Genomic DNA, 12,679 nt, shown 5'->3' with positions numbered 1-12,679 from the left:
TATCCTCCAGGAAAAAAAAAAAAAAAAAAAGAAGAGCGAGCTTTGGAATAGAAATTGCAACAACACAGACCGATCCAGAGATAGCACATCATCACTCCTAATAAAACCAGAAAACATTTCCATCGGGAGTAATAACTGGCAAGGCTGAAGGAAGCAAAAGGGAATTACAAAAATAAAAAAAGGAGGCAAAGGACAAGATACTTTGGGAAGCGTCCCAAAGGATGACACTTGCACACTGCCATCGTGAATTACATGCTTAGACATCTCCACGGGGGTCAATTCAAAACCTTCCCTTTTCTTTCTTTGACCAGAATTGTTTTAAAACCCTTCGGTTTGATTTTACTGTGTAACAGAAAACCGTAAACTGTACTTGTTTAAAGACTGAGTCCTCTTTCAATGAATGCACCATCTTCAGTTTTGACACCTTTGCTACTACTGAAACTCGACAAAAAGGCTGAGCCCTTCCAGACCACAGCAGCCTTATTTTCAGTGGACCGTTCACTAAACAGTTGTCGCTTGGTTCCTGATTTACTGAAAATGCTGCTACTGACTTTAAAGTTCTCTTGTGAGCAACTCGAGCATTTCACGTGGCTCATTCGTTTCTTTTCAAAGTTACCATGCAGCCGTAATTCTCAGAGGGGACTGCGATACCTGCTTGCAAAGACCAAACCGCTCAGTTAAGTGTTTTTCTTAACCCAACTCACATTTTCTGTAGACAGAAACACACAATCACAAATACCTCTCTGCAGTCCAGTTCGAGGTTCTGTCCTCCGACCTCCAGCTTGAGAATTTCCACCTGGTAATACCACTCCTCCTTGATCGGTGTGTACCAAATATTGCCCAAGAACAGACTTGGTTCAATACCCCCCAGAACCTAAGGGAAAGGGAATTCATATGCTTTAAAATCCTGTATGTTTACTTTTGGGGCAAGTATGGGGAAAAAAGGAGAATATTTAGTTCTGATACACAGGGGAGCAAAATTTTAATTTTGTACCAATTGAAAGGATTTTACTGACAAGTTCTTTGTCAATAATAAAACAGTATGAAACATCTCGACATTAAATAGATTGTGTTTCAAACAGAGATCCCATATTGGGCCAAATTACCAGCATCTTCATCTACAAGCTCACACTGATTCTCTTAATGAAAGCTCCACCGTTTAAAATCAAACTAGTATCTTCAGGAGTTCAATCTAGGCCATGTATAAAAATGGAACAGAATATGAAACTTGCACATCATAAATTCACTTTATCAGACCAGAAAAACCTTAATACTGTTCAAGAACATTTCATTTTTCTTACACACATCCAAAATGGGGTATGACCATCCTATCACTGCTATCGCTATTAGCTTCCATCAAAATTTATGGTGAAGCTGACTGGGAACAGATTAGACCATCAGACTTTGAATGGAACTAACATAAGTGAGTTCTCTCCTGTGCTTCATCTATCTCAAGGGTGTTAACATTTACATTATGTGAATCCACAGCCAGATCTAATCGTGATCAACTCCTATGCTGATATGCTTATTTCAGCATAATTTGGGAACAGTCATTCCATCTCCCGATTCCAAATAAATAATGGCCAATTCTTGATCCCACTAAAACTGATAGAAAGGATTTCCAGAGTAACAACAAGCAGAAGATTTGGTCTTCAGATTTTTTCCTTTAGTACGTTGTCTTAAAAAAAAAAAAAAAAAAAAAAAAAAAGCCTTGATTCCTCTCCCCCTTTTCACATCATGTGGAAAATATTACTGTAGCATTTTGATGAGATTGAACAAGCTTAGCAGCTGAGTAAGGGACTACTCAGTTTGAGAAAGGTAACAGAATCTGTTCTGAGGAAACACCAAAACATTCATGTTTTTCTTTATTAAAACTAAGCTTGAAATGCAGAAGTTTACTCAAACTTGAGAGAGAAAAAGAATGGAGAAGAGGTACTTGAGTTTTGCCTTAGAGCTTAACTCTTCCTTAAAAAAATATAAACCATTTCATATATTTAGACACTAAATTTGGAAGAAGTAAGATAGTCACAGAAAAGAGGGAGAGAGATTAACAAAGATACATCTTCCCTCTCAGATTGACAGATACCCACAAGACTACCTCCGTTGGTACCACTTCCAGAAACAGGCAGTCCAGCACCACACATCTGCAAGGAGAAAATGTTGGGGATCTTTGCCTGCCTCACAAGAGAATCAAAGAACGTCTCCACAGAACTTGAAGGCTTGAAGGTGTTGAAAAACAAAACAAAAAACAAAAGAATTGCAGAAGTATTCATTAAAAAGTTTCTTTGCAGAACTGAGCAAATCATTCAAACAAGACCACTTTTCACAAGTCAACTGAATTTCTGACAACCAGGTGATGAAAATTCTAGATATAAGAAGTCATTAAAAAAAGCAACATCTGTCATTTTTCTGTTTCTCTTGTTTAGAAAAACATTTTTACTCTTGACCACTGTCATAGAAATCCCTAAAGCATGATGGTATTTTTCAACCGCAGGTTTCAAATTCAAATACTAGTTTCAGTTTCAGCAAGAAACTCTCACTGAAGCTTGCTGTTCGGAAGAAGCTTTAAGTTATTAAAACAGTAAAATACAACTTGCCCTTTGCACCTTTCCACAGTTAAAAGGCAGAATTTTCAAGTAAGGGTCTTCAGTTTTTAAACACAGTTTAATGCTAATGAGCTTTGAATTCAATGGTCCTTATTTCCTCAAACACACTATTGTCCCAAATGCATTATGCGTCCAACCCAGAGTTTAAGAAGCAGCTCTTCTCCGTCTGCCAACAGACTACGACCGCAAGTATGGCAGAAGTCAATATAATGCTCATACAACTCTTGAATAAAGCTTTTTAATTCCAGAGTCAGCAGGCAGTATTGAACCATTTGTTCTAACAGGACATACCTCAGTTTGTTAATTCCTTAGACTGTTAGGTGGAAAACTATGACTATGTAGTATTCCAATCATGTTTTAAGTTTTAGACTATAAGGTTATAAATTTTAGACTATAAAGTTTAGTTTTTAATTTAAACCTCTATCTGAATTTCCTACGTCCACAAGAACAGGGTGTGCTTGGTTCCGTGTTCATGAAAACACCGTGGCTATTATTTGTTCTGAAAGTATGCGTATACGCCCTCCATCTCAACTTTACTTGATAAATGGAGTGTCCTAGAAAGAACTGCCAAGTAAGTTCATCAGTCCATTAACAAGTCTTGAGAGAGATCATCAGAGCGCTAATACATGCCTTCCACACATACACTTGAAGCCTCTACACCCATACTCTGGTATTACAAGCTCTATAAATCTTACTCATTCCAGAGGAGCTAAAATCCTAGCCTTCATCACCAGAAAAGCCAAAATCCTCGCATGGGACTGTGGCACTATCGCAACCCAATTTATTCTTTTTGGAACAAACACGAAGGATCCGTAGGAAAGACTGACAGGAAGGGAGGAGACTTATGCTGACAGATCACCTGCTTTTTTATCTTACTAGTTAGATTTCTGTTCATTGTCATTGTGAAAGACAACAGCTAGGGAAAGGATGAAATACCTTGGCTAAGGCATCGTAGGCAAGACCAAGAATTCCGTGCCATTTAACCCCTGGTAAGAAAAAATTCTCAGATTCAAGAATGGTAGCAATGTTGATGGTGTAGCTGCCATAGATTCCTTTTGGGATAGTAATGACATCTGTACCCAGCACTCCAGTCCAGCTTCCTTGACTGTACTTAACTGTGACATCAATCCCTTGAGATTTGTATGTACTTGACCTTTAAAAGGAAAAGATACACTTATGCATGAGCTGTTCATTTACAATGCAAGACAACAGAATATATTAAATCTCACTTTTTGCCAGACAGGAAAAAAGGTGAGGTCTGCAAAGTCAATTACATATACTCACAGAAGAAGGGGGATGGATTGTAAAAGCAGTGAAAAGCGGTAATAAAAAAATCTAGAGGCCTTGCTTTTATCCTAAAGCCATCAATGACTCCAATCTTCACAATGTGTGGGTTTTTTTTTTTTTAATATAAGGCATGATGCCACCAATGTGTTCACGACTCGGACTGGTTCATCACAATAGGAGCAATACTCTTTAAGTGGAAACAGAACATATTAGAGTGGCATTAGGAACCGAAAAGCTTCTGAATTAAAATCTAAAATTGAAACTCCAAGCTAACTGAATAACTATAGACTAATTCCTCATTAATGTTATTTTTTAAAATTTTTCAAATTGCGTAGATTAGAATATTACTGTGAGTATTAGCAGGAAGACACAGATTTTCTAAATCTGCAGTTTGGTCTATCTATCAGGAGGTAAGTAGACTTGAATATTGTTAACAAATGATTCACTGACTTGGAGAAGGAAAGGAAGGAGTTCCTTCTAGACCAGGGCAACAAAGGCGAAGAAGCAGTCAAGTACGGCAAGAAAAGAAAGGAAAATAATCCTGTTTAGAAGGCTTAACAAAAACATTACAAAAAACTTCAATAGATTTTTCATTTCAAAATCCTGTGGTATAAATACAGCAATAATCTTCCACCCACTTCACCACTGCAGAGCTACAAAAGCCCTAGATCCCTTACAACGTATTTTGGTCCCATTCCTCAGCACACAGCTTCCCCTTCTGAAGAGACAGACGACCACGCTTGGTTCATCTGAACAGACATTGCACCTGGCAGCTTTTTAAAAAGTAAATAATAAAAAAAAGTGTAAAATAATTTCACAACACCACCTTTACATTTGTGTAAAATAATGAAAGTGCAGGTGATTTATCAAGTGCAGACAGTTTTATCTACCCAGCTTTAATCTAACAGCTGCTCTGAGAGAAAGCGCCACACGAAGCGGCTTCACAGCCCTGTACCTGAGCTCACCAGCGTGGAGCTGGTGTGATTTTGCTCATTACATGGGGAACAACCTTTAGATGGCAATGCAGACAACTCCTGTCCCTTCAAGGACAAACTTTTATCTTGAAGGACAATTTGGCCATCTAGACTGTGCAACCGATCCTCTCCCTAGCTAAGGGAGGGAGTGGTAAGAGGTCAGGCTCTAACCCCAAGCAGTTTTCCATACCTCCCAACACCTAGCCCTGCAAGGGTCTTCAGGATTCACAACATCCCTTTGGTGGCTTGTAACATCCAAGACAGCAGAAATACGTAAGATAATAGGCCCCACAGATTATATTTCAAAAACACGCGAATTCCAGAGGTACTGTCACTACCTTTTACCTGGTTGCGTCTACTACTGTGCTATGCTACTGCTGTTTTACTTTTTTGCATAATTCTGCATTTGTATGACACTTAGACAAAGGGACATCTCTGCTCGGGCAGGGTCTCCACAGCACCACCGTGATACTGTCAGTACATTTTATAAATCAAAAGAGAGCCTGAATAATTAGCAATGTGAGAGAAACTGGGGCTTGGGGGCAGGAAAAAGAAGGGAAAATACAGGGTTCTTCACGTGGAAAAGTGTCTGGCTGTGCAACAGAAGAGGAAACATCTGAAATCAGAGAGAAAAGAGAGTGCTGAAGAATAAAGCAAAGCAAATCTGCAAATACAGACACCGCATGACTAGAATAGAAGCTCTTCTGTAAGCGGTAACAGCCTGATGAATCAAGCTGCGGACCAGGACACAGAAGACTTGGTTCGATTTCCAGCATGGCTGGTGAACTTCCCTGTGAAAAGGCAGGTCAAGGCACCTCCCTGCCCTCTGTGCCTGAGCTTCCTCACCTGCAGAAATGGATAAGAAGATACTCATCTCATTTGTAAAGCACATAAATGTCATATGGAAGAGAAGGCCTTATTATTTCCTTCAAGGAGCAAACTTCCCAGTGCGGGAAGGGATCTCACACAATCCTCGTGGCAGTAAATTGTACTCTGTTCTGCAAAACCACTTTCTGCTCCATCTTCTGGACTGTAATCAGCCCGTTTTTCCACTTCACTGATCTAAAGAAAGAAAACTTCTTTAAAGGTCAGAACTAGAGACTTGCTCTAAATCATGGGCCAAGCGATTTAAAACGAGTAACACAACACAAACAATTCCAAACAAGCCACTTTGATGGTGACGAGAAAATAAGAAATTCAAGTCTTCTGGCAAGGCAGAGTGTACTTTAGCCAGAGGCAAGGAGAAAGCCCTCCTGGAGTACGGAGCTGTAGGGACACTACTCCCTTCTCCCTCTCCCTCTCCCTCCTGGTTACTACATTCTCTTTAAAGCAGAAAAACAGAAACATGGTCCTCAAACTTTACATGGATCTCAAGCCTCAGATGACAAAACTAGCAGTGAGTTCATTTTCTCACGCAGAGTTACTCCTCATTACCAGCATGAGGCACTGAACAAAACATAACCAAAATATTAACTCTCGTGTCATGCTTCATTTGAAAGAAGCTCGACATGTCAACAGCAAATCCACTCTAAGCTCCAGCCTTGCCAAGCACATGCAATTCCTACTCAATTCCTACTCGATTCCATGCCGCTTTGCAACAAAGCAGGACTTCAGATTTTCTTGCTTTCCAAATCAGCGTCTCCACAGACAGCAAGAGCAAAGAAGCAACAGAAAACAGCAATGAGTAAAAAAATCTGAACAGAAGTTTTGATCCCCTCTCTCGTGATAGATAGTGAAAGACAAGTGATTCAGGGCCAATGACTTTGAAACAAAGCAAACATGAAAACCCAACATAAATTATTGATTTTTAACCAAGAAGTCCTATTGAATTTGCAAAGGTTCTGGAACAAGTTTATGATTTACTCCAAACCACAGACTGTACAGTGTATACAACCAAACTTGTGGGATGATGCTGCAAAGCAGCAGCTTACTTCTGCTTGCTGATATGTAACTTGGTGCATTACCTCAATTTTTTGCCCACGGTTTTCATACCTCCCTGTGTCTTGGAATGATCAACTCTTGAGCAGTTTGCTCTTGAAACTTTACATGGTGAGGCAGTGGTACTCACACTGAAATAAAATTGAATACTGTTGCTGAATCCTGACCACCCTGCGTATGTCACTCTGTCACATACTGCTACAGAGCCATCACTGATAATTTAATTTCAAGTGTGAAAATCCCTTGATACATCTGTTTAAGTAGCTCTTTTAATATAAGTAGTGTACTCAACAAAAACTACGTGTTATTTTGAACAGCACTGTAAAGAAACGTGATTTCTTTTTAGGTCGGACAAATTAGGCCGTTTCCCAAAACCCTGCACATCACGGTGGCTTATACAGCATGATCATCACAGCAGACTCAGAACCTTTCACCGCCAAGTTTTGTCAGAGCCATTCAAAAGCCCAGATTGTGACCGAGTTCCTGATAACAGCTTCATTTGTACGGAAAGACCCACATAATTAAGCAGTAGACTTATATGACATGGATTATATGACACACAACATCATTTATTAAGCTAGATCTAAAACTGCTCCAGAAGGGCTCTTCCTGAACACCACACCCTCTGGGTCCTTTGAAACAAAGATAATGCCTTTCCTATTCACCCTCCTCGATTTCAGTCAGAAAACAATCATGCATTTAATTTCAGATTTTGATAATTTGAATGAAATTACACTAAGAGCGAGGCAATTAGAAAATTCAGACCCATCGCTGCTTTTCTCCAACGCAGGATTAATATTCTAATAAGCACACATCTATAACTCAGCCTCATTAACTTAAATTACAAATCTTTCTTCCCCTCGTCTTCAATTTGCAGTTTATGACTTTCATATGGAAGCGCTTCCTGAAAATATATGGAAAAACTGCAGGAATTATTACCGGACCAGAGGAAACCTCTTCATCTAATTTTGAAGTGTTTCACATAGTGTGGAAGACAAGTTCCCAGAGGTTATTTGCCTCACTTGCACATGGGTAAAGTTCACTCTTAGGTAATTTTACAGATCCAGCTGATGTGTTATCAAGGCCCCTGGCTACCATCCATGCAAAATCACGACACCCAGGAGGGTGACCTGACTGCTGAGATAAGGCTATCTTAAGGCCAGTCTCATAAAGTGATGAGCAGCAGGGCCCAATGAACTACAGTTGACTAGGGTTCACCTCAAGTCAGGAAAAGTCTCTGAGTCCAGGAGGTTGTTCTCTGTTCCCAAGCACAGGAAGGACAAGAAGGTAATCACGGACACTCAACGAGGAGTTTTACAGGACTACCAGATCTGACCAACCTCACTGCCTTCTATAACAAGAAGACTGGCTACGCAGATGAGGAGACTGCATTGGCTCTAGCACAGGTCGACCTCAGTCAGGCTTTTGCCAACCACGTCCCATGGCATTCCCATTTGGAAGCTGGCCATGTGGGGCTGAACAGACCACTGTGTAGGCTGAAGGTGGGATAGGCCCCCACAGGGCAGCAACCATTGGCTCAACATCAGGCTCATGACAAACATAGTGCCTCAAGGATTGTGAGTGGAGGAAGAATTCTCCAACATTTTCACCAAGAACCTACAACACGGACAGACTGTACCCTCAGCAGCGGATACTATGTTAAGGGGAGCAGTCGACATGCTGAATGTCAGAGCTTTATCCAAAGGAACCTTGAAAAACAGGAAGATTGAGCCAACAGAAACCTCATGGCATTCAACAAGGAGAAGCACAAAGTTTTGTAGCTGAGATGAAACAACTCCATGCATCAGGACAGACCAGTCCTAGGAAGCAACTGAAAAGGACTGAAAAGGATTTGGGCTGACGGTGGACACCAGGCTAAGTGCCAACGGCACACGTGTCCTGTGCATACAGCAAGCTCCACACGAGGCCACATTTGGAGAGCCATGGACAACATACCCAGGGAAGTCACACTTACCTTCTGGTCAGCACTGTGGAAGACCACACCTGGAATAGACTGAGGCCAGCTGTGGGAACTCAGTTCAAAAGGGATCTGGAGAAAGGAAGAGGGACTCGCAGCAGGCTGCCAGATAGGGCAGGGTCTACAAATACAGGACCTATGATGAGGGGCTGAGGGGAGCTGGCCTTCAGTTTTGTCTTCAAGAGGCTAAGGGGAGATCTCACAGCAGCCTACAACTTGAAAGACAAGTTACAAAGTTATAGAATCATCTGGTTGGAAGAGACCTTTAAGATCATCGAGTCCAACCTTTCACCCTGCACTGCCAGGGTCCCTAAACCATGTCCCTCAGCACCACATCCACATGGCTTTTAAACACTTCCAGGGATGGGGACTCCACCACCTCCCTGGGCAGCCTGTTCCAGTGCTTCACAACCCTCTCTGGAAAGAGTTTTTCCCTGATATTTAACCTAGATCTCCCCTGAAGCAACTTAAGGCCGTTTCCTCTTGTCCTGTCACTTGTCATATGGTAGAAGAGACCAACTCCCACTGATGACACAGCCAAACCTTTCTCTGCAGTGCCCAACACTAACACAAGGGATGACACCTTCGTGATGTTCAAGCTGGACATTAGGAAATATTTCCTCCTCAGGAGAGTGTGGCACAGCACTGAAACACACTGCCCAGAGAGATGATGGATTCTCCACCCTCAGCAGGTTCGAGGACTGAGCTGGACTCAGCCGTGGCTAACGTGATCTGGTGACAGCCCTGCCTCATTTGGGATATGCAGTAGCTGACCTACAGAGGTCTACCGCAAACAACATTCCTGAAACATCCAACTGATTTCAGCGAGGCTTGGACCCCTCCCAGATGACATTTATCCGAAGGTATTTGGAGCATTTCAAATGGAAGAATCATGGTGTAGCCAGGTTCAAATATGCTAACAGCTGCACTTTATTCTGAGAATACTGCAACACTACATCAATCCCACCCGAACCAGATCCTGCTATTGCAACTGCTCTGCACTGTAATGCCTCGAGTTTGAATCATTTTACAACGCACCCTGAACTCTGCAGGGCCTAAATTTCAAGGTTTCATTATTCACTTTCCATCAACGTTCTCCAAACATTGTCCACACTGAAAACACTAAGAGACTGTTGTCTTCAAGCGATTTTACAAACTTTCTCAACAAAAAACCTCTGCCATTGTGGCTGTTTCTAATGGTCTGTGGTTCTTAGGAGAGGCCTTGCCCTTCCAGACAAAATAATGTCACTTAAGAGAAAAGTCAGAAGGAATTCTCGTGCTTTTAATTCCTTACAATTAAGTTTCCTCTAGCCATTACCTATGGAAGAGGACAGCTGGCATGCCAAACTCTGCAGTATTGCAGAAACAGCTTTCAAGCACAAACTCTGGACTTCCCAGAGCTGTGTCGTATCGTAACAAGATGTGAAATACCCACTAACATCTGAACACGCAACAGAAGGTAAGGCTGTTGTAGTATGCAGCATGGCAATACCAACTTTCCCTCCATCACCAGTGCACCTTGATGGAAAGAAGGTGCAAAACCCCACCTTCAAATACATAAAGGTACAATGATAACGGTGGTACTCTCCAGCCTCCAGTCCTCCAAGTACTTTTATCCATACACTACAGCTAGATACTATGTTCTGCAGAAGCTGGTCTGAAATAATTGAAACTAGACAAGGGCCAAAAGGAAGGAAGAAAGGAGGGAGAGTGATTCAAGCTGTGCTTGGCTGTGACTAACGTCAGCTCATGCTAAACACAGCAAATTTAGTGCGCAACAAGCACAAAACCAACAGGGTTGTATCTATCTTGTAAACAACCAGATTCAGCAGGGTCTGTCCAGATCGCCAACTGATCGAGGGCCTTGGCCAAACTAAACAACAAATTAGTTTTTGACTAACTATTTTTGGTTTTGGATGAGATATCAAGTAACAAACACAATTACTGGGGTTTAATTTTTGTTTTTAAACAAAGGGAAAGTAAAGGGAAACTTTTAGTTCCTTCCAAGAGTATCCGTGTAAGGAATTGGCTTAAATTGGCATGATTTTGCAAATGATTTTTACCCCGTAATCTTCTTCCCTTTTCTCCAGCTCTAATCGGCGCTGCCATCAGTGGGACTGTTCATGGTGTCAGGCAGGACTTTGCCTCAGGCAAGGCCAATCCTCCCTTGCTTCAGGCAAGAAAGAGCCCACTCTTATGGGGTGTCACAGGAGCCCCACGAACCGCCTTATCATCCTCTCTGGCATGGAGGAGCCAGAATGTACAAGACGTCCTAACCCATCACAGCGCGCAGAACAGGTACTTACAGCTCAGGATTGAAGTAGGAGGTGACATCAGGATCAGGCACACCCGCTACAGCAAAATTACTGCTCCCAGTGTCAACCAGGATATTTAACTGCCAAAACAGAAGAAAGGGGAGGTGGTTTTCATATCCAACTAAACAAACAAACAAATCGTTACAGTTTTTGTCTAAACTACCTTCATTTTTGAGATGAAGTTGAAAGTTGCCCTGAAAAATAAATACCAAGTATCACTTCTCTGAAAGATACGCTGCTGCAGCCCCTTCAGAACAGCTGATCATGCTGAAGTGCTCTAAAATAGTCATGTTCCCAGAAAAGGAAAACCCATCAAGCCCACATTCGCACAGCAGATGAATTCACGACCATCTCAAACTCCTTCTTGGCCCAGCCCAAGCGTCTTGGCAACCCGGCTTGTCCAGGACACGGGCTGAATCGTGTACTGTTTAAAGTGGTGTTTGCCTTAGAGCTTACGAGGTTTCAAGGTCGGGACTGAATGCAAGCCTGAGCAGAAATCAGCAGAAGCAAGGAGCTGCCTCATGGTTTGGGGAGCACAGGAGCCATCCTCAGCTTGTCCCAAACCGCAGCAACTTACCAAAACCTTCACCGCCTTTAAACAGGAGGACAGCACATTTATAAACTCTGGGAAAAGTTAATTGAAAGATGGCCTAAGAGTGAGGCACTTGTTTGGTTAATTGGGAGGAGGTTTAGGCCAAAAATTGCCTAACAAAACCACACGGCAAAATGAGACGCCTCCTTTCCCCATGTGGCTGAGGTAACCAGGCTGGTTTGCCACGGCTGCAACACATCTCGTGTTAACACAAAGCAGAAGGTAATCTGCATGCTTGCACGGAAGCAAGCGGCTGTATGCAGGATCACCTCTTTCACTGATCTGGAAACTACAGTAAATGTAGTGTCATTAAATCATAATTTCAGTCAGTCAGGGACTGTACTGCTACCAAAAGCAACGGTCACGCTTCTTCTCTTGGCTGAAGGCTTCCCAGGGCTTCTTGGCATAAGCGGTCATGCTCGCGGGGCTGTGACGGCCCATGATCAGATCAGGTTCCTCACCTACAGCTAAAAAAATAAAAAAATAGCAACCTGCCATATCAGACAGCTCCTTGGAAAGAGATGGTAGGAGCAGATACCAGAACAGAGTGATTGCCCCGTTTGGTGACAGTGTGGTGTCAGATTGGCTTAAAACTATTGTGAAATTACACCCTAGGCAGTAGGGGACACCTGCTCCTCAAAAGAATAATAAGGAATTAAGAATTTTCCTGTAGAAGGGAGAGAGACATGAGGGCTGAGTTGACTGTAGTTTAAAACCAGCTTGAAGCAGCAGCTCTTGTAGTCCTTACCATTCCCTAAGACATCAGATAGCTGGAGATCTAACACTGAGAATGGATGTGGGAATGGTAGGAAAGAACGGCAGGGGAAACGAGCCCAGTATTGACAAAGGAAGTGGAGACACGGGGCTGAGCTCAGAAAAGAAACAGAAAGTGGGATGAAGCATTTGGGGAGGATATGCAGAATCTTTCTTTAATAAGCATAAGACCAAGCACAGACAAAAAAACCGTGAGCTGGTGTTCAAAAACATCT

The 12,679-nt window shown here is 42.2% G+C and overlaps 1 protein-coding gene across 1 annotated transcript; it reads right to left on the bottom strand.

Annotated features, from left to right (window-relative positions):
- Positions 1–739: 739 nt before the first annotated feature.
- On the bottom strand, positions 740–12,107 carry LOC104490672 (beta-secretase 2-like; the record flags this gene model as incomplete). The annotated part of the gene is made up of 6 exons (XM_010132989.1): positions 12,040–12,107; positions 11,262–11,292; positions 11,090–11,178; positions 3,543–3,759; positions 2,091–2,219; positions 740–874 (listed from the first exon to the last, which is right to left on the bottom strand). Coding segments are annotated over exons 1-6 (669 nt in total), but the record flags the coding sequence as incomplete, so codon positions are not given.
- Between the last annotated feature and the right edge of the window lie 572 nt (positions 12,108–12,679).

Source organism: Buceros rhinoceros, unplaced genomic scaffold, assembly GCF_000710305.1.
Source record: "Buceros rhinoceros silvestris isolate BGI_N320 unplaced genomic scaffold, ASM71030v1 scaffold21313, whole genome shotgun sequence".
NCBI lineage: Eukaryota > Metazoa > Chordata > Aves > Bucerotiformes > Bucerotidae > Buceros > Buceros rhinoceros.
This window is presented reverse-complemented; position numbering and strand designations above follow the sequence as displayed.